This window comes from Simochromis diagramma, unplaced genomic scaffold, assembly GCF_900408965.1.
Source record: "Simochromis diagramma unplaced genomic scaffold, fSimDia1.1 OVJJ01000753.1, whole genome shotgun sequence".
Taxonomy (NCBI): domain Eukaryota; kingdom Metazoa; phylum Chordata; class Actinopteri; order Cichliformes; family Cichlidae; genus Simochromis; species Simochromis diagramma.
Window position 1 is genome coordinate 11,891,144 of NW_024387523.1, and position 24,124 is coordinate 11,915,267.

Genomic DNA, 24,124 nt, shown 5'->3' on the forward strand with positions numbered 1-24,124 from the left:
GGGAGGAGAAGAGGTGGAGGGGGGGACAATCTCACCGGGGGTTCAATTAGGCAAGAAAGAGGTTCAAGCTTTAAATGTGAAAAAAATATTGTAAAAAAGTAAAGCAGACGGTAAATACTCAAATCCTTCGGGTAAAATGCACTCTTTTTGAATTCATGCTTTCCCTAATAAAAGTTATGAAATGTAGATTTTCAGCCCGGCTTTTCAGTTGTACTGTGAAAATCCGAACAACTGTAAAGTTTTACTTTTGTAATTTAATGGGAGGAGCACCTCCAGTAGCTCCCACTGGACGGAGCGATCTTGCCTGCCCCGTGCCCGTGGGAGGGGAGGTTTTGTCTGGATACGTGGTGGAACTTGAGGCGGGCCTATAGACCCACGCTCAACAGCCTACCCTTCCAGCTCTTTCCAGCCTCAAAAATGGCTACCTCCACTGCTTCCCAGCTTTTTTCTGCCTTATTAGTCGCATTTTTCGTCTCCGTGGTGAACTCCCAGTATGAGAAATACAGCTTCAGGAGTTTCCCCAGGCATGAGCTCATGCCTCTGGAGTCCGCTTACAAATATGCACTGGATCAGTACACCGGGGAGAAGTGGAAGGAGACGGTGGAGTACATGGAGGTGTCTCTGCGACTCTACCGGCTGCTGCGGGACAGCGAGGCCTTCTGCAACCTTAACTGCAGCTCCGTGAGGCTGGAGGACGAGCAGAGGTTTGCGGAGTTTCCAGAGCTGCAGGCGTTTGGAAATGTTATGAAAAGAGCGCAGTGCCTGAAGCGCTGCAAACAGGGCTTACCCGCTTTCAGGCAGACCATGCCCAGCCGGGACACTATAGATGAATTTGAGAGGAGGGAGCCGTACAAATACCTTCAATATGCCTACTTCAAAGTAAGCAGAACTAATAAGGAGGGGGCCTCGAAGGGGTCCTCTAAATCAGATTGGAGTCTCAAACTTTCTTTACCCAGTGATAATGGTTTATTTAACTATGGTCGTGATTTTTCCCCGACGTGCGTTTTGACGTCATCTACGTGCCACGGATGCACAATTGGGGGTCTGCTGTAAGAACTAAACTCTTGTGGTTTATGGTCCATTTTTAAGGAAAGGACATCTTAGAATCGTCTATTTTACACGCACAGCATGGTCACAGAAAGTCGACTGTTAAAGCAAATTTATGAATAGTTCAGGAAGCTGAGAAACATGAGAAACGCAGATGAGCCCATGTGGAAGTGTTAGTCAATATAGTTATTGTATTTTTAACATTTCCATGCTGGTGATTTCCTCCACATGGCCCAAGGGGTCACCGAAAAGTTTCATTTTAATAGAAACTAATGTAATCACATCATATTGAACTCCCAGTTGCCACAACTAAGCTCATAGGGCAATGCCAAAAAAGGGGGAAGACACACTGTTTTGCATCAGTTTCGCAAAGTAATCTATTAATCTAAAATAATTAAAAATATGCAGCAGTAACGGAGCATGAAGTAAGGTGTGCATGAGAGTGGAGATGTGTGTGAGGAATCAGAATCAGCTTTACTGACGAGGTATGTTTACATATACAAGTTACAGGACTACACCGTGACACAGACATTAATTACACATCATCTTTATATCAAAGATGTTGGAATCAATGTAATAAATATATAGTTACTATATATCAATTCAATTCAACTTTATTGTATGCAGTTATATTTATAATTATAATTATAGTGCTTTATATACAGTTGAAGTAGAAGCAGATGTCAGTGATGAGGAAACAACAGGGGTCAGCACACTGCCAACAATATAAGCTGTGGTCAGTTTTGGTGATTTAAACAGATTAATAAGTGAAGACAAACATCAGCTGATAACTGATAAATGACATCACTCTTACAAGTAAATCTACTGCTGCATGTGACACTCATTCCATTTCAGGTTAGTACCATAGGCTTCGTGTGGTTTCTTTACTGACCAGCACAAAAACAAATCATTTTAATGTGTGTTTTTGTGTTCTAGTCTGACAACCTGGCCAAGGCGGTGTCTGCTGCCCACACCTTCCTCCTGAAACACCCGGATGATGAGATGATGCAGAGAAACATGGCCTACTACAAGAGTCTGCCTGGAGCCGAGGAGCACCTGAAAGACCTGGAGACCAAATCCTACGAGGTAGGCACAGATACATGCTTTAAACACAGTGAGGCACGCTTTCATTTTGATCCTTTCTGATTTCTCGAGGCTTTTATCCACAAGAGGTGTCACTCCCATGTGGCATGCAGCCCACTCTGTTATTGGCTCTGTGGGTGCCCTGACGTGGAAGCAGCCTGTGGTCGTGCAGGTCAAACGGGCATATCTGGGAATATGAACTTGCCAGTTTTGGTCTGAGGACTTTAAGGCATCCTTGGCAGGGCCTCAGTGGCTACATCCACTTTACGCTACAAAATTTCATATGTCTTGATATTTATTAGTGTTGTTATGTAAAATACAAGCGTGGGAAGGTGGAAAAAGAGAGTCTGCAACCATTACTCGTCAAAGATTTCAGACAGAAGATAATCATAGTGTTGAAAATGATAAATACTGAGTCCTTTATCAAAGTTTGCATTAACACTCTGGATTGTGTTTTCAAATCCTTTTTTCTTCTGGTATCCCAGACCTTATTTATACGTGCCGTGAGGGCGTACAATGGCGAAAACTTCCGTACCTCGGTGTCAGACATGGAGCTGGCACTGAGGGACTTCTTCAAGGTCTACGACGAGTGTCTGGCTGCGTCTGAGGGACCGAGGGACATCAGAGATTTTAAAGACTTCTACCCCTCGATAGCTGGTCAGCTCATGTCCATCTCATGTGCAGTCATGACTGTTTATTGAAGGCCTAAACTTATTTTCTGTTTAGACCACTACATGGAAGTGCTGGAGAGGAAGGCCGGGTGTGAGAGCGACCTGACACCTGTTGTCGGCGGTTATGTTGTTGAGAAGTTCGTGGCCACCATGTACCACTACTTGCAGTTCGCCTACTACAAGCGTGAGTAGTACTCAGCTGGCAGCTTTGAGCAGAGAAGTATTTCTCTTTTGAATTTCTGAGGTTCGTTTGCTGGCGTTTGACTGTGACTTTAACTGTGCTTTCAGTGAATGACTTGAAGAACGCAGTGCCGTGTGCAACCAGCTACTTGTTGTTTGACCCCAATGATGAAGTCATGAAGAACAACGTGGAGTATTACAAGTTCCACAAAAGCAAGTGGGGGCTGATAGATGAGGATTTCCTCCCCAGATCAGTGAGTGATGTTCAGAATTAATTACACAGAATATGCACACACCTGATTGATGCATCTCAGCCTGGGAGAGCATATTGTGGATTTATTTAAAAAGCTTGTTTTATTTATTTATGTTTTTGTTATGATGATGATGACAAGTCCCTGAAGGACTTATTTCACATTTTTGGAAGCATGTTTATTAGCTTTTTTACCTAAAAGTTGTTGAAAAGATCTGTTCGACAAATATGAAGCTTAGCAGGGCACAAGTCTGTGCACTGCAGGGTATCTGTGTTGTTAATGATCTTCACAGGTGCCCATGAGTGAATCCTGGAAGTTTCCACCCTGTTTCCAGCGTTTAATGTTAATTAAGTTCATATAGTAAGCCATTTGCCAGATGCAGGTTTATTGTTAAAAACAGATATAAAAATGCATCAGTGCCAAAAACTGCAGTTCCTCCAGCAGCCACTTGAGATTGGCTCTAAAAGTGAGATTAGCACCATGGACTACCTTGTTAAAAAGCATGTTTACAGCCTGGGAAATAAAATGCTTCTGCATTATTACGGTTGTGGCCAACAGAGGTGGCTATAGTTAGCAGCTGTCTGCTGGGCTTCACCACAGCTGACCTCTCAGTCATGATTGTGGTGTTGGTGTATTTTGTAGCATTTACCTTTTGTGGAGGTAATTTCTCTAACAGCCCACCCAAGAAAGCAGAAGGTTTTGTAAGTAAAATTTTATTGAACAAAGTTTAATTTAATTCAACTGAATTTATATAGCACCAAATCACAACAACTGTCCCCTAAATGTGATTTAGATTGTAAGATAAAGACCCTACAATAATACAAAGAAACCCCAACAATTAAACGAACCCTTTTGAATAAGCGCTTGGCAACAGTAGGAAAGAAAAACAATCTTTTAACAGGAAGAACCCTCTGACAGATCTAAGCTGAGGGCAGGCGGCCATCTGAATGTATTTTTGATATACCAGTAATTTAAAAAAAAGTATAACTGTTCCTATAAAATTGTTTATTGCTTTGTCACAGAAACACACACATCCTAAAGAGGACTTATTGGTTTCTTCCCCGCTTTTGAGTCTTTGGGTCTCTCTGACACTCATCATTTCTTTGACTGTTGTCCTGCAGGAGGCAGTCCGGTACTACAATCAGACCACCATGCAGCTTCAGATGTTGGAGTTCTCCAAACAGCGTCTGGCCAGTGACGATGAGGTGCGTGGTTTGTATCAAAGGATCTTTCCAGGCGGGAGGTTATCTTAGGTCAAGTGAAGTGAACATAAGATGCAGTCTATGCATAAAAATAGAAATACATAATTCCCATTAAATCACAGTTTGGACTGCACTGTTTCCATCTGTGACCTTGTGTAACTGGGAAAACCCTGGATTCCTCAGGCTGGTCACATGATGACCTTCAGTACAATGTGTCCAGTGTTTATTAGACTGCAATATCACAGACAGCCGTGAGGTGGCAGTGTTGCATCATTTTTCTTTAAGTTATTTTACTGCAAGCACAAGAAGTGTGGCCATCAGGCCAACCCATAAGCCAGGATTACATGCTGTACGTGGTAAATACTATTCAGTTACTGACTGTAATCTCTTCAGTAATGCAGAATATGAGAAATCACAGATAAAACTGCGAGTGTGAGGATTAATGGTAATCCACTTAGTGGAAAAAACCTCGCTTTGAAACAAAACAGCCCCTCCTGAGTTGTCTCTGTGTCATTGTTTTTTCGTGTTTGTGTCTGCAGGGGGAGGTGGTCGAGTTTATAGATGAGTTCCTGGATGAGGATGAGGAGAAGATTCTGCCGAAACACTGAAAAACAACACAAAACACTCCCAATTTTTATATTTATCGGGTTTACAGTCTGTGGTTGATCGAGTTTGTTTTACTTTCCTACTGCGTGCCCATTAATATTCTGTTCAGTGGACATACAGCATAGTGGCTTAATAATTTAAAGAAAACTGAAATATTTTGTCTCATCTTTTTATTAATGAATTTCTCCACTGTGAATCACACGAGTATGACTTTTTTTTTTTTTACAATAAAATAACTTTCCAATAATCACGCCTTTTCAGTGATGTTGTAAAACAACTGCCACTCCCACTGAGAGCATTTCTGAACAGTAGCTGGATCAACTGAAGGCACAGATGCATCTCTCAGATCCTGTGTCAGGTCTTTGCTGGATTTGTTCCCTCGCTGTAGATAGAGTTTTAGTCCCGCAACTTCTAATTTTGTCCTCCACTTGTTCTTCAAAGTTGCAAGGAGACACTGCAAACCACGCTGAGATATGACCGGTTTTTCACTGATAGCTCTTTGGGAATAGCCCTGCTGGTCAAAAAATACTACTTTATGTCTGTCAAGCTGTGTTGTCTTTGGTATTTTTCAGCTAAAGAAATGGGAACAAATGATGTGCTTTAGCGACAGGCTGCAAATGAAAAAAGTGCCTTAAGAGACAATTTAAAACTGGCTCTTTGCTAAGTTCATCCCTTGAGTTAGGTAGCTCTTTGTGCTTAAATGGTTCACGGGTCTGTGTTAAGCCACTTAACAAACAACAGACATTCTCCAGATAAAGGTCAGGTACAAGGACTGGAGTGTCCAAATGTCAATAGAGAAGTTTTTAAAGACCCTCAGAAATTCTGCAAAACTTTGAAGACAGTGATGTAAACCTACCAACCATTCTGATTCTCTTTCACCACATGAGACAAACAGTAAATCATCCCAGTATCGAAGCTGGAAAAACAAATTTTTAATATCTGTTTTAAAAGTGACTTAAATGTTAATTACTCGGCTATTCTTCGTTTCCAGTTCACTGGTCTTTAACTGGAGCCCCAATATAAAGAAACCCAGAGGTAGAAGACAGGAGAGCTGAGCAGAGAGCCCACCAGAGAAAACACTGTGGTGTTTAATAATGTTTGAACATTGAGTCTCTGTGCAGTTTGTCACATGGTGATGTTAAAAACCCACAGGGGAACATTCCCTCTGTATTACTGTGTCTCTCCAACTCCTCGCCTTCTCCTTCTGTCCTGTTTCTTTTATTACCTCTTCCTCAGCTGTAGTTCATCCCACCAATTTCTCTCTTCTGCTTCTTTTTGCTTGGAGAAGCAAAAGCATTAAAAATGTCCTGACGAAAAGACAGAGTAACATCTTTTGCCGTGTCCGCTGTGAATACTAAAGAAAGATAACAACTGAAGATTCCTATAAGTTAGTGCATCTAGTTGACCCAGAGCAAAAGTAAACTAGAAGCCAGAGTTATACCACATATTTATTTGTGAAGACACATACAGTACACATTTCATCTTGTCATGAATCACATAAGGTTGAGAGGACGATGCTGCAAATAACTAGTCACGCTTTTAATTTAACAACGTCTATTTTTATGACCCTTCTTCAGGCATCCTTCATGTGGCAAACCTGTTGTTTCGCCACAGAGTTCGTTGCTTGATAACCTGCGGCGTGGGCGAGTACAATCACAGCTGAAGTAAAAGGTAGTCGAGCAGACGTCGCGGAGATGAGCGTACCCTGTGTAAGATATGAGGGGTGGTTTGTAATGCCACCTGTGAAACAAGAAACAAGGTATTTCCACACACTGGTAATGCTGTCCTATGTACAGCGAGTCAATACAGTCACAGATCATATGCACAGAAACACACAGAAGGCAGGTACTTAATAATTCCCCATGGCCTCGCCACATTAACGTCAGTTCATTTTCAGACACCATGAAGGAAACAGATTAAGATATTTCCTGTAAATCAGCTCATTATTGATTTTGAAATTATGCAAGAAAATTTTTTACCATAAAGTTTCTTTTTTATTAATCAGCGGTCCCTGTTGACAATAATTATAATGACTTCCCATGCTCTTACCCTCATATACTGTTTTATTTACATTCCTACTGTAAAACACTGAAATTTGACCACAAACGTGACTATTTGTATCCATTTACATCTGCTCTTTTACATTTTCTAAATATTTGGCACATATGGAAAGATGGCACGTCGATAACAAAGAATGATAGAGTATTTTTAAAAATCCTGAATGCATTCATCTCTGTTTGGCAGAAATTATCACAACACTGATATCTACTCAGACATGAGCAAATATTCCCAGAGTCCAGTCCTCTGTAACTGCTCATAGTGTAATGACTTATGACACATTTGCCATTATATGTGTGTATACACTCACCGGTCACCTGTTCAACTCCTCATTAAAGGAAATATCCAATCAGCCAATCACAGCAGCAGCTCGAGGCATTTAGGCATGCGAACATGACGCGCTGAAGTTACGACTGAGCATCACAATGGAGAAAAGAGGTGATTTAAGAACGGCTGATAGCGAGGCAATAGTAACTCAAATAACTACTCGTTACAACCAAGTTTTGCACAAGGTGTCAAACCTTGAAGCAGATGACCTTCGGCAGAGGAAAACCACACTGGGTACCACTCTCATCAGGTAAGATCATGAAATTGAGGCCAAAATTCACCAAAACTGGACAAGAGAAGACTGTAAAATTGTTGTCTGGTCTGTTGAGTCTCAGTTTTTGTTTTCACGTTAGGATGATAGGATCAGAATTTGGTGTAAATAAAAATTCATGGATACATGCTGCCATGTGTTAATGGTTCAGGCTGCTGCTGGTGTAATGGTGTAGAGGACATTGTCTTGGCACGCTTTGTAGCCTTTTAGTACTAAATTAGCACCGTTTCACCACCACACCCTACATGAGTATTGTTGCCGACCATGTTCGTCCCAGTGCACGCCTCTTCCAGCAGGATGACACACCACGTCGCGAAGCTCAGATCATCTCAAACCGCTTTCTTGAACGTGACAATGAGTCAGCTGTTCTCAAATTGGCTCCACAATCACCAGATCTCAATCAAACAGGCAATCTTTGGGATGTGGTGGAACAAGAAATTCACATCATGGACTTACAGCCGATAAATCTGCAGTACCTGTGTTATGATGTCATGTCAATATGGAGCAAAATCTCAGAGCAACGTTTCCAGCACCTTGTTGAATCTATGCCATGAAAAATTAAGACAGTCCCTTTTAGAACAAAAGGGATGTAAAGTGGTATTTGAGTGTATATCAATCTCTCTGTTTTAGGGCAGTGGAGTCCTATTTTTGATCATTTGAAAATCTAAATGCACTTTTTATTAAACTTTTGGCTGCATTGAAACTGTATTTAAACTGTATTTATTTGAGGCTGTGGTTCTTTTTCACCACAGTGTTTAATCTGTGGTTAGTTGGACTGATGTCAGGATCTACTCTGCTTCCTCGGTCGGTACCTTCAAACATAATTTACTGCTGGCTGGCGGATTGCACAGACCTGCGACACACACGCACACTATCACACACACGCATACATGTGGCTGAGTCTGCAATCTGGATGCCTCTTTATGTCTCATCAGCTGAATGTCAAAACCAACACAGACAAGAAATATTTCTCCCATCAGACTCCACCTCTTATTTACACCTTTCACCAGCCTCTTTTCTTTCATCTCACCCCTCTCAGTACTCTTCATGTCCTCCCGCGAACCTCCTGTGGTGAACTAGACCATTTTTTTTCCCATAAACACAATACACAGAATATCAAACAATGCACATCAGCAATAATACAAGCACTCAACAAAAACAACAGCAAGAAATCTTCATCAAAATGTCCAAGAGCTTTGGAGAATGAAGTTTCAGTTCCTATATTCAGGCAGTGCTGTGCCTCATGTTGTGGTTTTCCTACATGTTAATATCTTTAAAGTCTCGCTTCTCAGCTTCTGGAGTTGAATCCAGCCTGGTTTATGTCCAGGTAGATGCCAGAGCTTTAAAAATCATGGATAACATACAAGGACTGGTGGATTTCCTCAGAACTAATAAGTGACAGGACTATTGCCATCTTGTTTCATTCAAGTTTCACTATGTTAAGCATCATTACAATATTTTGTGCTAGCTTTTTTAAAGTTTATACCTAAGATCAACAGTTTTCAACTGAATCTTCCCATCCTTCCCAAAGGAAGAGTGTCTGTGCCAACCTCTCTCCCCTACACCTTTTGCTGCATCTCTATCTGTTGGCCCTGTCTGGCCTGACTTTGGCCCTTCCCATTCATCTCATACGCCGAACTCTTCTGCTGCTGTCGTCGGTAACACCACACCGCGACAATGACTGCAGTTGCGATGACACAAATCGCCACAACAATGGCCGCCACAGTGGGGCCTCGACTGGAAGAGCTCGGAGGGAGGGGAGGGCAGGCGTCATCCACACAGATCGTCTCTCCCATCTCCCCTTCCTGCTCTCCCCTCTCCCCAGTCTCACCAGGCAGGCTGAGCACGAAGCCGTCCTTGTGCACTGGAGGGCTTGGGCCATGATCAAGGAAGGGATGATCGGTAATGTCAGCCATCCAAGAGTCGGTGGGAACTGCTTGTTGTGTGCTGTAGTCTCCGGTCTCAGAGTATGAAGGAGAGTCTGAAGGCTCCAGAAGGTCAGGGGCAGGGGTCCCGATGGAGTCAGGCCGCACCTCCTCTAAAACCCCTAGTTCGAATTCACGCACTGTGGTGAGAGACTCTTGCTCCTTGGGCGAGCTGGTGTAAGGTCTAGGAATTTCCACCTCAGTGGGTCTGGGTGTCGTCTTGAAAAATCTCCTTCTGTCTTTATCCTCTGGTTTCACCCTCTCTGTTACGGAGTCACCGTTTTCGAAAACAACAGGGTAACCGTCCAGCCACGTGTCATCTGTGGCTGACTTTCCTTCTGCTCCCCTCTGAGTGACGTTCTGATGCTTATCGGCTACCACAGAAAAAACAACATGCCGACGACTATCATCTTCATGGCTATCGTGATCGTCATAGCTCTCAGCGTCTTTGTGTCCAAAATCATCGTGATCATCAAGGTCAGCATAATGGGTGTCGTCATAATGTATGGCACGGTCATCGTGGTCATCGTGGTCATCGTGGTCATCATGGTCATCCTGGTCTAGATGTTCCTCAGAGACCTCATGATGTTCTCCATTATGATCATCATGATCCTCCTGGCTTTTGTGTCCGTCGTAAGTATCATCTGGATCGTCGTACTCCTTGCGATCACGGTCCTCCTCATGTTCGCCCATGTCATAATGCTCCTCGTGATCGTCATAGCTTTCATGGCTTTCCCTTTTGTCCAAATCTTCATCTTGAGCTGGTTGCCTCTTGTGCTCATCGTGGTCTTCCTCTTGGTGGTTGCCGTCTTGATCGTCATGGTGGTCATCTTCAAGGATGTCGTCCTGGTCATCATGGCGGCTGGTGTCAGGATCATCAAAATCATCTCCTTCATGATCAGGATCATCAGCATCAACGGGATGTTGACGATAGGGCCTTTCTTGACTCGTGTGCTCAATGCTCTCCTCAGATCGGTCAACAGAGGTTCTCTGTGTCGTCTGCGTGGCCGGATTGATGAAGACCTGAGGTCCTTCCTCCTGGAAGGTCTCAGAGGGGAACCAAAACATGTGTTTCTGGGAGAGAAGAGAGACGGGTGCTTCTGTGGCTTCCACTGTATCAATCTTGGCCACCTCAGTTCTCTCCTGCTGCCACGTCCGAGGACCTACCAAGTCCTCACCAGCCCGTTCCTCATTTTTTTCTCGTTTAACTAAAGCTCCTTCAAATATTTCACTATCTTCAGCCACTTCTCCTCCCACTTTATGCTTTCTGCTCAGGTCTCGATGGTCCTCCTCAGCTTTGGCTCTAAAACTCGTCTCTTGCTGCTCCACGCTCATCTCTCCATGTGGGTACGCAGCTCCATACACTTCCTCGTGTACATCGCCATGAGCCTCTAATGGTGTCTCAGGTTGGCGCTCTGCCTCTATGTAGGAATCTGTGAACTTGTCATCGTAGTCTGTGTGACTCACCTCATCTGCAGAAAGACAAAATAGAAATGTGTAAATTTTCAAGTCAGATAGAGTATCTACATTTATTATTTATTATTTTATGACTCAAAGAAAGTTAGCAAAAGTTCCCAAGATATTCAATGCCACCTCTTTTAATTAAATATGATGCCAAAGGCAGTCTCCAGTAGATAGGCATTGCAAATTCTCTGCTCCGCTCTTTGGTGGCTTCATAATGATGCCAAGGTTTCGAAAAGTCACGGCATCCTACCAAGAAATAGAAAATAAAACCTACACAAAACCTAAGAAAAATGTTTGTTTTTTGTTTTGTTTTGTGTATTTTCAATGACATTTAGTGGCACTGCTGGATAGATTTTGAGACCTTTAGCTGGAGCCAACTATTGCCATCTGTTTCCACTGATCATACTGAGCTAACATAATCTGGCTGCTGGGTTGGCAGACCCTGACGTCACTGATTCTTGTTTCCAAACCAGCAAAATGTCAGTGTCACTCTTGAACCAGTTCCCCTGGTACACAGCCAGTTCTTTAAATCAGAAACGCAAAAAAAAAAAAGGTTTGAGATTATGATCAAAGCTGGACCTCAAAATGTCTGGGTAGAAAACAGATATTTGTGACCTTTTAGAGGCTCCATTAACTAAACATAGCTGCCAATAGTGTAAGAAAATTAAAATCTAGAGTAGTTTTCCTTGGAAAGTTTATGAACGACTGCTTTAGATTAAAAGCATGATTAACTGTTAGCTAATAATCCACACAGGCCATGCATTTTGCCTTTATAAAGGATTAGCGACACAAGCTAAAGCACCAGTAACACCATTTCCATCCCAGCTAACAACTGAGAGTCTGTTCAAACACAAAGAATCAAGCTCTGACCACAACAGCCTCTTACCTTTAACACAAATCTGCACCAGTCCATACCACTCGCCACAGCTGTCACACAGCAGGCTGAAGGCTGTGTGTCCACCGGGCATCACGTAACCTGGGACACATGTGTACAGAAGCTCATCTCCCATCTCGGACCCAGAGTGACTCTGCAGGCGTGCATTAGGAAAAGATGGGGGGTCTCCACATGGCTCATCTATCAGCAACAAGCATATAGATGCACGTATTTAGTAATAGAGCTGTTATACTTATTCCATAGGAAACAGTGTTCTCTGTAAATGTCAACCAATGCTATCAGCTTTATAATATCAGTATATCATTTGTAAAGACAAAGAATGAACGAATGAATTCTGGACATGAAGCAAAAGCTTTTATGTAAAATAATTATGTGAATTTTAAGAACATGAGGATAAAGCATGAATATTAAACTGAAACTGGTCCAATCTTCATGGATATTGATGTGAATAACTATGCATATTAAAGTTTTCATCAAGGGTGATGGAAAGCAGGTTCGAATCTTGTCGAACTTTGGATTCAGGCGAAGGAATGCCAGGAATTCTGCATCTGCATCCTTGCATGTTTTCAGGGCTATGCTTTGTCTCTGAACCTAGTTTTATTTTCATGTACAGGATCTCGAGGTATAGCTGAGGTGAGCAGGGTATTTGCTTTGGGAACCTCAGAATCGCACCCCTGCTTTTGTGGATGATGTGATTCTGTTGGTTTAATCAGAGCGTGACTTTCAGCATGCACTGGAGCGGTTTGCAGCCGAGTGAGAAGCAGGTGGGATGAGAATCAGCGCCTCCAAATCCAAGGCAACGGTTCTCTGCCAGAGTACAGTGGAACTATGGGGAGGAAGGCTGCCTCAAGCAAGAGAATCCAGTCATCCTGGGATGTCATTCACAAGTGATGGGAAGGTGGAGCACGAGATGGATCGGCGCATTGATGCAGCATCAGCAGTAATGAAGACATTTTACCGGACTGTTGAAGCAGAATCTCTGTGTCTACGTCCCAACCTTCACCTACGGTCATGAAATCCAGGTAATGGCCGAAAGAATGAGGTCACAAAAACAAGCGGCCAAAATGTGTTTCCTCCACAGGGTGGTTGGCTAACCTTAGAGAGAGGGTGTGGAGGTCAGACATCTGTGGGCATCGCAGAGTAGAGCCACTGCGCTTGCATTTTGAAAGGAGATAGTTGAGGTTGTTCGAGCTTCTGGTTAGGATGCCTCCTGAGTGCCTCCCTTTGGAGGTTTTTCAGGGGCACCAGTTGGGAAGAGATCCCAGGGTGGACTCAGAATCTGCTAAAGACATTATGTATCTATTCTGTGCTGAGAAGCTCTCTGTATCCCCCAGGAGCAACTGGAAAGTGTGGCTGGGGAGAAAGATATCTGGGATACCCTGCTGCCAACTTGGCTTTAGATAATTAAGATAATTAAAGATCAATACAGTTTGTTTTGCATTATATCCATAATATATTGTTAAATTCTAATAACAAGTGTTTTATTGTTTATTATGAACTAAAATATGATTTAAAATGTAAAATAAAGTTTAAAAATCCCCCAAATGGTTATTCAAAAAGACATTTTGACTATAGACTGTAGTGCAACTTCTTTTTACGTGTTTCAGATTAAATGTGGAATTTTTAATTAGTTCAGTGTAACGGTGTGAGTGGGTTTCCCTGACAATGGTGCCTCCAGGGATCCTGTATTTAATATACCCAACCATAACTAGACAATAAGCTGTGTAGTTGGTTTGCCTGTATCAAATGGATGTGAAGTGTTCACATGTGCTCCCACAGCAGAGAGTGTCTGCCAACCTCAGGGTGTGTGGCACATGGACAAGAGAAATCTTCCAAGTTTTGATCCAAAACCTGGCAATGATGTGCCAGATGTGATGTGTGTCATTTAGTTTCAGCTGCATCAGAACTAACACACATTCATGGATCCAGTTGTTTCACATCACATTTACATTTACACACACACAAACCTGAGTTATTCATGTCCTGATCGCTACTACCATTCCTCTTCTACGATCCTTACGTACTGTGTATGTTTTCGTGTGGGTTTACTGACCTTTGTCTTTGATGCAGAAGGCGTCCAGGTGCGCTGCGTCCTCTGTGCCATTTTCTGTCCTCACTTCTACAGCTTTCAGCACACCGCCCACAACATTACACACTGTGGTCCTGGAAATAAACAGACAGTGACGCCTATGATATCCATACTGCATAAAATCAAGTCACATGTTCACACTCTCATTAATTAAAACGTGACATAACACTGACTTGACTATAGAGGAGCATTTCACAATGGTGTCTGTTGGTCTCTGTTGCTATTCTTTCTCTTTGTATCAGCTGTGCTATATTTTGTGCACATTTTGAGCATTCTTAATTTAGTCATCGTCTATTTAATTCTATTTAATTACCTCCAAAGAGGTTTGCGCTTTAGTTTTAGCTACTATAATTTTAGTATTTTTGAGCTCTTCTGTCCGTGTGTGATGTACCTGCACAGTTTGCTAACAAAGCTTGCTAGCATTATCAGAACACTTATGTTCACTTCAATAGAGAAATTCAGCAAACATGGCTTAAACCCTGAAATCATCTCCCAGGTCAAACCTGGTTGCAGTTCAGTTCCAAATACTGAGCAGGACCTGGACAAGATGTTGTTGTTTGCACTCCCAAAGAGATGGTCTGACTTGAACATCTCTTAGTGAGGGATAAATATAGATTAGATTGGTGCATTGCAAATGAGATGCTTTGTAAACAATGTGGAGCAATTCTCACCAGTAAAAACATGACAGAATTTTACGCATTACATTTTAGTCAACTGAATCCACTTTAGATTTAATCTACGATAATCTTACGGTATTTAGTCAACTGAAACTAATTAATGTTTTAATCTAAAAACTACTAATAAAACTGAATCAAAATTTGCTGTCAAAATGACCACAGAGCTGCTATTTTTCTTCTCATTCTTTCTATCAGATTCTTTTTTTTAATTGTTTCATCTAAGTGATAACAAGATTGTAGAACACAAGTTTTATCTTTTTTAAACATCCAGGCAACATTTAACAATTACCTCGAATTAGTGTCGAGGTCGTGTCTCCAACATCGGGTTTGCTTTTTAGTTTTGAACTAGTTTTCAGCCGTGAACAAGAACTATCGCTACAGTCATTCAGTGTTGTTTATAAAAGTTTATTATAGCAACCTTGTGACTAGGGAAGGGCACCGGTTCTGGCATAAACGGTAGTAACCAGACCGAAAAGCAGCGCACATTTCGGTGCTTTATTTCAGTGCTTTTTTTCCCTGAGATGTGATACACTTCAGATTCTAGCCAATCATTTTACCTTTCCAAGGATAGTAGGCGGGCCCAGGTACGTACGTTCTTTTAGAGCAGAGCTACAGATTAAAAATGCCCAAGGCAAGCAGTCAAAAGTCTGGCTGTACTTTGTACATGGTACTGGCTGGGGGTTTTTTAAAGCCGAGAAATGCACGGTACCTACTACGGGTGTGGCGCCTGTTATCGGACCCGGAGTTAGCAACATCCCCCAAGAACCCGAAGAGGAGAGTCCTGGCCCCTAGCCCTGCCAGTGTAGCAGAAATGATGACGGATGATGATGGCAGCAGCAGCCGTTCTTCTCTGCGTGAGTAGCTTAATGTTGTTCGTGTGTAATTTACGTTGAGTACGCTAACCACGTTATTACATTAATGCATGTAAAGTGAACTAGCAAACACCGTTGTAGTTACATGCGGCTGTCTTCTTGCTTGATGGCAGGTACTCCCTTCACCCTGGCCAAAAAGGCTAAAATGACCAAAGAAAAATTGGAAAACGGTTAAACATGAGAGGTTTTTGGAGAAAGTTTGTGTTTTTTCCATTGTTTAAGCACTGCTTCCAGTCAAGAGTGATACCATATATACCCTATAGCTACAGAAAAGGCTAACATTGTTATCTTTTTACAAAAAAAAACAGCTAAACATGAGTTTTTGGACAAAGTTTGTGTTTTCCATTCTTTAAGCACCGGTTCGAGCACTGTTTAAGCACCGGCACCGTTTCAAAAGTACCGGTTTGGCACCGGTATCGGATATAACCTAAACGATACCCATCCCCACTTGTGACTGACAAATGGCTACAGTGAAGCTGTGTAGCTGCTCTTGGTTCTTTAGTCAGACCTTCACCTCACTTTAAAAAAGCCAAGATAAGACTGCCCACAATGCCTCAAAGCAGTGGATTGCAAACCAATGAATAATATCCATCAATTATTTACAGTCTACCAGTCTGCCATCATTTGTTTACAGGCCTGACCAGCATGCTGGGAACCAGTGGACTAAAACAATATGTAAAAAATAGCTAGCTCCATCACCAGCAGCTTCAAAAGCAGAATTCTGAATACAATGCATTGGAAATATTTTGAGTATTATATATTTTTTTGGCTTTATTTCTGTATTTTTTTCTGGGAGCTTATGAATGCAGGTCATTAACTTGTAATTAACACTGAAACATTCCTCTACATATTCCCTCCACCCCTGATATCTAAAGCTGTACCTCTGATTGAGTGCGCATGTGGGAAAGTTGACTGCGCACACAGTTTATTCACCACCACTTGATTTGTTGCCCATTTAAATATTATTGCAGTATGACATCAGGGTCCAGGAACACACATCATGACTCAGAAATGTTGCAGTATCAGCGGCTGTAGCCTTTGGCACAGTGTTATCCCACGCTGATACATTATGGATAGATGTTCCCAGAGAACAAGCCTTAGGTTACAGCCAACTTCAAATAGAGAAGTCATAACATTGTGGACATAAAGCAGCGCGTATTCCACTGGGACTGAATGAGCACAGCTCCTACAAGCTGCAGAAGCTACTAAAGCTGAGTGAATACTCCATTTATGTTGCAGCATAATCACATTATTAACCCGTTTATCATCCAAAAACACCAGATAAGACAAGGCCAATCAGATTATGTTCCCACAGAGGCTGGCAGTAGCAATCAGTCCTGTGGGAAAATTCAGAAATATGAGCTTTAACAGCAAGTTTGGTTGGTGATATTAGTTACTAAGAATTATTCTATAGAATAGACACTGGGCCCGGCACAAGTGTGTGCATCTGATCTAAACAAAGCATCACTAATTGGAAATAATGTAACTAGCAGGGGCGCCAGTTTAGCTCAGCAGATTGAACAGGCGACCCATAAACTGTAAGACTATTGCAGAGGCCCGTGTCTGAATCTAGCCTAAGGTATTTGCTGCATGTGTTCCTCCTGCTCTCTCTCCCAGGTTTCCCCTCATCTTTCAACCGTACTGTCCTGATAAAGGCTTCACTAGCAGTGCAGTGAGAGAGTGGAGCAGGTCAGACTGTATGCCTGTGCCATGTTAGCTTTGCTTTATGGGGGAGAGAGTCTGAAGGAGAAAAGAAGAAATCACAGAGAAAGCACTCAGAGAGGCAAAAAACACTGACGACTGTTTAAAAATTTAACTTTCATCCCTGCAGGTATCTGTGCCCGAGAAGAATCCATCACCTGACAGTGCGTGACTGCTACAGGGAACACCCAGAAGTATGTGTGCATTCATATGAAACGGCCTTAATTCATTTTTCTTGTACAACGGTGTACAGAGGTACAAAATGACTGACAGGTCAGAAGAAGATGTTAAGGTGGAAGAGTCAGCGTAGGAGGCACTTGTTAAAGCTCCTAATAGACCTACAGACTTATGTCATACACATCTGAGGTGGTTAACTGGCACTGACGCCAGTCTGGAAACCATCACAGTTCACACACCAACGACACAATTATTCATCTAAGCAACCAACATGTGAGTGAGGGAGTGGGTGAGGGTGGCCTTTACACAACCAATGGGAGTGTGTGCGGTAAGGTGGGCAACAAAACAGAAAAAAAAAAACAGACAAAAGTATGGAGGGACAAGAAAAACAGACAAAAACATTAATAAAACACCTGCAATCAATGTATTTTTACCTTTAACTAACATTGATTGATGAGCTAGATATATATTAGGAACCACCATGCTACGCTTCAGAGTGATGATTTATTTATGATGAAGACCACGCAGGAGAGGAGGATGAATCGGCTGTGAATCGTATTTCCCTCACACGCTCTGTAAATTCACAGCCCATAAATAATCAGCGCATAATGTCCGAATGACTGCGGCACCTTCAGCTGTTGGACTGCTTTTCTTACTCTGTGTTTCCTGATATATTAGAAGAACATTCTGGTGCTTTTCTGCAAAACTGCCTCCAACACAGACCAAGGTTGTCTGTGTTTCCTGAAAAAGTTACAGGAAAAGTTCACTGTATCTGAATATACGTCAGATTCCACGTCTGTCATTGTCACTGCTCGAATAAGCCGTCCAAAAAGGAGGTGTGTAGCTCCTGACTTCAGCAGACGGAGCTGTGGTAGCAGGGTGATATACTGTGAAACACAGTAAGGGAGTGTGAAAGCTGATGTCCGCTGATCAACATGTACAGAGCCAGCGGTGTATAAAAGGAAAAGATGATACGTCCCTAACCAGATATGTTACAAGCATATTATTGTATGTTAGAAACTCGGTGGGCACTTTCAACCAGGTTAACCCCTGAAAGGTTTTATTTCTCAATTGTTTCATTGAAGTCTCCGTTCATTTTTATAACGAAGTTTCCAGTTTGGGAGTTTCGTTGTGGTTGACCAGCCCTGTAGGTGGAATAGTCGGCCGCTCCCTTATTCACAAAGGGTCACTACAGCAGGATATGCTAAATGCCCTTCAACCTTGATGAAAAACAAGGTTCAAGAAATCTGTGAAAGAACCCCAGCACTCACAGACTAATTGTATTTTATAGTCTCTAATATACTGTAGAGCAGGGGTGTCAAATATAAGGCCCGGGGGCCAGAATTGGCCTGGCAGAGACGCCAACCCGGGCCACACTGGATGTTTTTTGAAAATGTGATCGAGGGCATACATTTTGGAGTTTTAACGACATTTTTATACATTTTACAGCTTGTCCCAATGATGAAGACTTTCCCCACTGTCTTTCATACTAAACTAGAGTAACAGATTAACAGTTAAATGACAGAACAATAAAAGCTTTTACAAATCAATCAATAAATCAATAAAAAAAGTTTTTTTTTTAACTTTATAACGCTTTCTTTTATAATTATAGGACAGTCTGGGCCATGAGCTACCAGAACTTTTTATAATTTGTAGATTTATGTACATTTCTGTCATGCTGACAGATTTCTTTCATTAAATAGAGCAACTTTTCTTTATCATGTAGTAAGACTGAGACAGCCTATTGACACTGAACTTCTTTTTCTCGTACTGAGATAAAATGTGCAGTTAAACGTCTTTACACTGAGAGAAAACGGGGATTTTTACGTAAAAGTTTTGAATGAACTCGTAGTCGTGTCATTTAGAACAACCATTAATAATCATTTGGATTTTGGCTTACATACACCGAGAATTTCAGGGTCAACTTAACCATTTATTGGTCAAACAAAGAGCACGTTTTGCTGTGAATGGACCCAAAAAAGCATCTCAACTATTATTCATTAAAAGCAGGCATGTGTTCACCAGGTGTCTGCGTCCATTTAAAAGGAACATGTTTTATACTCTTCATACATTTTTCTATTAGGAGCTGCAGTGTAGGATACTATAGTAGCAGTAACAGTGTTCATGAGGTTTTATCCCTATAATCACCACTTGTCAGCTTCATCTCCGTTTAAGCAAACCGGGTACCGCTCTTCCTCCAGGCCCAAATCTGCTCTGTTCTGAAAGCTGTGAGTGTCGTTGCCGTGGAGATGAGAGGTGTAAATGGAGGCAGTTGTCGACATGACACCCCATCTCAGAATTCCCTCCTCCTCCAGGAAGAAACAGAGGAGTCTTTCTCCCTCTCTGCTTCCTCTCTCTGCTTTTTCTCTTTCCCCCCTGAAATGTGTCACTCTTCTATCTCCCCGCTCGCTTTCTTTACTTCCTCTCTTTCATCCATTCCCGAAACCTCCGTCTCGCACACACACACCATAATGACCTCTGACATCTCCTCTGAAGACAGCTGCTATTCTTACCCTACTGAGCCCCCGTAGAGCCACCCGCGGGTGCACGGGGAGAAGTAGCACTCCACCACAGCGTGACGAAGCTCCTCTACTGATGCCAGGCGGCCGCGGTGCGAGGCACAAGCTTGCTCAGCATCTCTGAAGCCCTGCAGGTCAGAGGAGTTCCTTAGGTCCAGCACAAACACTCGACCTGAGGAAATGCAAGGAGATTAACATTAAATAACATCTTATACAAACAAATTCAGGATAATAGCAGAATGTGTAGGAAGTAAATATCTTTAAGGACTTCCTAAAGCCTCACTCGTGAGTGTGAAATCTCAGCGGCGCAGTCATGGATGTGCGAGGATCTGCTTTGCTCACCCCCCTGTGATCATTAATTGACTGCAGGAGCGATCGCAGCGGCATACCGGTCCTGTCATTACCACCCCATTCTCACATCACGGCTGTCCAGTAACACAGGACAGAAATGTGCTCCAGGTTCATAATCGCAGGAGTTACGTTTTTGAAATATTTACACGACTCTGAGATAAACCAAAATAAGCTGTATCTGGCACAGAGGAGAAGTCTTCCTTCAAGGCTTTCTGCCAGACAAGCTCTCTAAAAATGTGTTGCTGAAAGGCTGTAGGAGGGCACTGGTGAGACAAGCTGTGCACGGGAGCTGAAGTTGCTGCTTATAGTCGTTCTTCTGAGTTTACTGAATACCTGCAACTTCAGAGAGTTATCTGCAGAGGCGTGATCAAAGACAGCTGTCTTTCATCTGTGGGTTTTAGGTTATTTTGAGTTTTGTGGTTGTTTATTAAGAATTTTTAGCTTTCTTTTCATTATTATTTTAAAGCCTCAGTTTTGATGACTGTTGTAGACGGAGACATATTGTCATTTGTTTGTATGATTCTGTTACAGCGATTATTCTGTTTTAAGTTCATGGTTCGATATTCGTTTAGTGTCCCTGGTGTCTCTGTGCATCGTGCTTAAATTTCTATCCCTGATTTATCACTTCCTGTTTTATTTTGACAGTCATTTATCGTTTTGTATTTGCTTTTACTTCCCTTGTCTTGTTGTCCCTAATTATTTTCAGTTCTTTTTTTTCTCCACTCCCCCTGATTAGTCCTCACTGTGTCTCTGAGTATTTACGGTTTCATTTTCCCCATCTGCATCTGTTTCACCTGCTCTTGAGTGTGTTTTGCTTCTATTTTGGATTTCTTGGTGTGTTTGCCTCATTGGACTTTGGTTCTTTAATGAAAGTTGGTTTTTATTTTTGACACATCTGTTTATGAGCCCTGCATTTGTGTCCTTTTGCCGCACCTTGTGGCAAAAGCTGCAGCAGATGACACAGCAGCAGTTCTGTAATTATTTATAGCTATTAATAATTTTTGATGATGTTAACAATTTTTTCTTATCAGTTTTTTACGTTTCAGACAAGTGAGCAGTCACAGTCCGTGACTGTCACCAGCTGTAAGATCACTTTTGTTTTATTGTCAATAAAAGTTTGACCCATTTAATTAAGTTCACAATATTCTTTCTTGTCAATCTTAAGTTTCTATCTTCATTCCTCAATTTGGTCCATATACGCAGGAGTGTCATCAAGGATGTTTCCTATAACTATATAAGACAGAAACTGTAACAACTGTAACAATGAAAACACATTTAGTTACATTTAGGTTCCTCTAAATAAATTATTCTCTGTGCATTCACTGAATCTTTAGATCCCAAAGTCACAAATAAAAGAAGAATGCAATTTGGACTGCTTATTATTCATTTTTAATAAATATCTCAGATATTATGACAGTGTGTCGAGTAACCTTAAGCTTCATGGAAGAGAAGCATCTTTTTTAAGCTGTTTAGAGGGCTCGCCTGCACTAAATGAAATTTCTCAAAAACCTATATAGCTATCGATCCACGAGGGGGCACCAAAATCTAAAGTTGCCTAGGGCATAAAAAGGGCTAGCGACAGCCCTGCTAATCAGCCACTGAAAATAATATAAGAGAAAACTTTTTAGCAACAAAGCAGTAAAAAAATAATCTTCTCTCGTGCACTCTAAAGGTTTGAGAATGACTGCTGGACAAAGCAGACCACTCACACAGCTTAGACCAAAGAACAAAGTGTGGGTTTAACGGGAGAAATAGTGTGGTGTAATTGTCTCTTTTGCCATTAAACATTTATTTTAGAACACCTTTTGACTCTAACAGGCTTGGTGCCAATTGCTGGCGCGCTACGCGTAATTGGCGCACATCACCACCACAGCTTTAGCAAACGGACAAAATTAGATCAGAAAATAATTTTACAACGAGGTGTACGGGTTATTTCAATGATTTCAAATGTTTACTTACCGTCTGCAGTTACAACAGTCACCAGAAGACAAGCCAGGCATCCAAACAGCAGCAGTTTGTGATAACAGCGATCCAGCATCTTTTTTCTTCCGTCCACAGCTGTACACTAACTGTCAACTCTTATTTTTAAGAGAAAAGAAAAAGTTTTCAAAAACTTCAAAAATTTGTATTTACAGGCTTGCAGGGTTAAGCAAACTCCTGCTATTTCCCTGCGGGTGGCAGAGGTTGGCTCTGGGAAGGTAAGGGGCTTGTTAACAAGTGAGGATGTTAACAGAGCTGCTCAGGAGCGAGGCGGTTATCGCCCCAAATAGTCGCACTGGCAAGCAGATGGAGCACCTGTGTGAAAACTCGCGTGTACCCGCTAGAAAACAGGCGACGTCACGCCACAGTGTCTTGAAGGTGGGCAAAGAAGAAAGAGAGAGAGAGAGAGAGAAACTTTGGCTGCAGATTAAAAGGGATCCAGCCTGCTCAGTGTTTATGAGCTGGAGTAAATAAAAGCCTGTAAACTATGAGTGAATGTACATTTACGATGATATTAAACACTCTCTAACAAATAGAGGACCTGTACACCCAAACTAAACACATCCCAGACCATAATAATCTTGATTAAGGTGTACTGGAGCTGCACTCGTGCGAGTGTGGATGTGCGCGTCCCATTTAAATACAAATGGCCCACACGAGCGCATAAAAAACATCCAGGCATTGTCTCAGTGAATCTGCAGGTGAAGATAACACACACACACACACACACACACACACACACACACACACACACACACACACACACACACACACACACACACACACACACACGTTACTGTCTAGAAAAATAAAAGCTATCACCGCGTGCACATGCGTTTGTAAACAGAAACACAGGAAATATCCGTTTTCATCTAATCACATCCGTGAGGATGGTGTTATTTGCAGCATGGCGGTTGCTCTCCTGTGAGTCAGCTTTTAAAGCTCATCTACAAGTGACGGCTTAAATATCTGGAAGTTGAAAATTCAGTCTGGAGTTTGTAAATTGGTAACTAATGGTCAATCTCACACAGTTTTGACAGTGGATGTCGTTTATCTAAGAGTTATGGATGTTTTCTCAGGTTTTCAAACTCAGATCAGAAAATCTGAGGCGATATTTGAAAAATTATAAAGACTGCTTTATTTTTTAAATAAAGTTCAAAAGTAAGATTGCATTGAAAAAATGGATGTGCTGTTATTACTGATGAAGTAAGGTGTAAGTAACAATGTTTGCACTTGACGTGGAGCTAAATGCATGCAAAGACATTTGTTTTTTATTTTAAACTTAGCACAAAAAGTAAGGAATTTTGTGTCTGGTTGATTATTCCTGTGTTGTAACAATGCTTCTTGGCAATAAATCTGACACCTTTGGAAAGCCGTTTATTTCCCCTTCAAATGGTGGGACATTTGTAAGAAACAGGCATTAGTGGGTTGAGCAGCTTGTTCTGCTATTGACTCTTGATTGGTGTCATTTGTTGGGTTGGATGAAGAGTCTGAAGTCTGAAGAAATAGGACACATTGGTGATTTAACAGTTTATTCATTTAACAAACAGGGACCTTAGTACCATGTGGAAAAACTATGCACAGCCACAACAGGTTGGCACCTCCTCCTCATGCTGGCCACCAGCTTGGTTACACACACTGCTGTGGGATAGTATCCCATTCTTCAATGCAGCATTTATCACAAGTCACCTATGGTGGTTGTGTTGGTCACAGAATAAGGTGTTTGGCACTGGCAGGAAAGATTTGGCAAGTTTTTCATGGGTGCAACCCACACACTC

At 42.0% G+C, this 24,124-nt stretch overlaps 2 protein-coding genes across 2 annotated transcripts; one reads left to right on the top strand and one right to left on the bottom strand.

The window, feature by feature from the left end:
* The first annotated feature begins 329 nt into the window (after positions 1-329).
* LOC120727030 (cartilage associated protein) lies at positions 330-6,357 on the top strand. The gene is made up of 7 exons (XM_040021153.1): positions 330-879; positions 1,984-2,133; positions 2,616-2,787; positions 2,857-2,985; positions 3,090-3,235; positions 4,354-4,437; positions 4,974-6,357. Exons 1-7 carry the CDS (start codon positions 418-420, stop codon positions 5,040-5,042), a joined length of 1,212 nt encoding a protein of 403 aa, XP_039877087.1. The 5' UTR covers positions 330-417; the 3' UTR covers positions 5,043-6,357.
* A 113-nt stretch (positions 6,358-6,470) lies between these two features.
* On the bottom strand, positions 6,471-22,635 carry susd5 (sushi domain containing 5). The gene is made up of 5 exons (XM_040021152.1): positions 22,326-22,635; positions 20,010-20,187; positions 14,034-14,143; positions 11,972-12,160; positions 6,471-11,093 (listed from the first exon to the last, which is right to left on the bottom strand). Exons 1-5 carry the CDS (start codon positions 22,402-22,404, stop codon positions 9,256-9,258), a joined length of 2,394 nt encoding a protein of 797 aa, XP_039877086.1. The 5' UTR covers positions 22,405-22,635; the 3' UTR covers positions 6,471-9,255.
* Positions 22,636-24,124: the final 1,489 nt, after the last annotated feature.

What these genes read in the sequence shown, in the direction of transcription:
- LOC120727030 (XM_040021153.1), top strand. Translation starts at nt 418, where the DNA reads ATGGCTACCTCCACTGCTTCCCAGCTTTTTTCTGCCTTATTAGTCGCA. An exon ending in AGGATTTCCTCCCCAGATCA is followed by an intron (nt 3,236 to 4,353) that starts GTGAGTGATGTT and finishes GTTGTCCTGCAG; the next exon opens with GAGGCAGTCCGGTACTACAA. An exon ending in GTCTGGCCAGTGACGATGAG is followed by an intron (nt 4,438 to 4,973) that starts GTGCGTGGTTTG and finishes TTGTGTCTGCAG; the next exon opens with GGGGAGGTGGTCGAGTTTAT.
- susd5 (XM_040021152.1), bottom strand. Translation starts at nt 22,404, where the DNA reads ATGCTGGATCGCTGTTATCACAAACTGCTGCTGTTTGGATGCCTGGCT. An exon ending in CTCTACGGGGGCTCAGTAGG is followed by an intron (nt 14,144 to 20,009) that starts GTAAGAATAGCA and finishes GTTTATTTCCAG; the next exon opens with GACCACAGTGTGTAATGTTG. An exon ending in CTTCTGCATCAAAGACAAAG is followed by an intron (nt 12,161 to 14,033) that starts GTCAGTAAACCC and finishes TGTTGCTGATAG; the next exon opens with ATGAGCCATGTGGAGACCCC.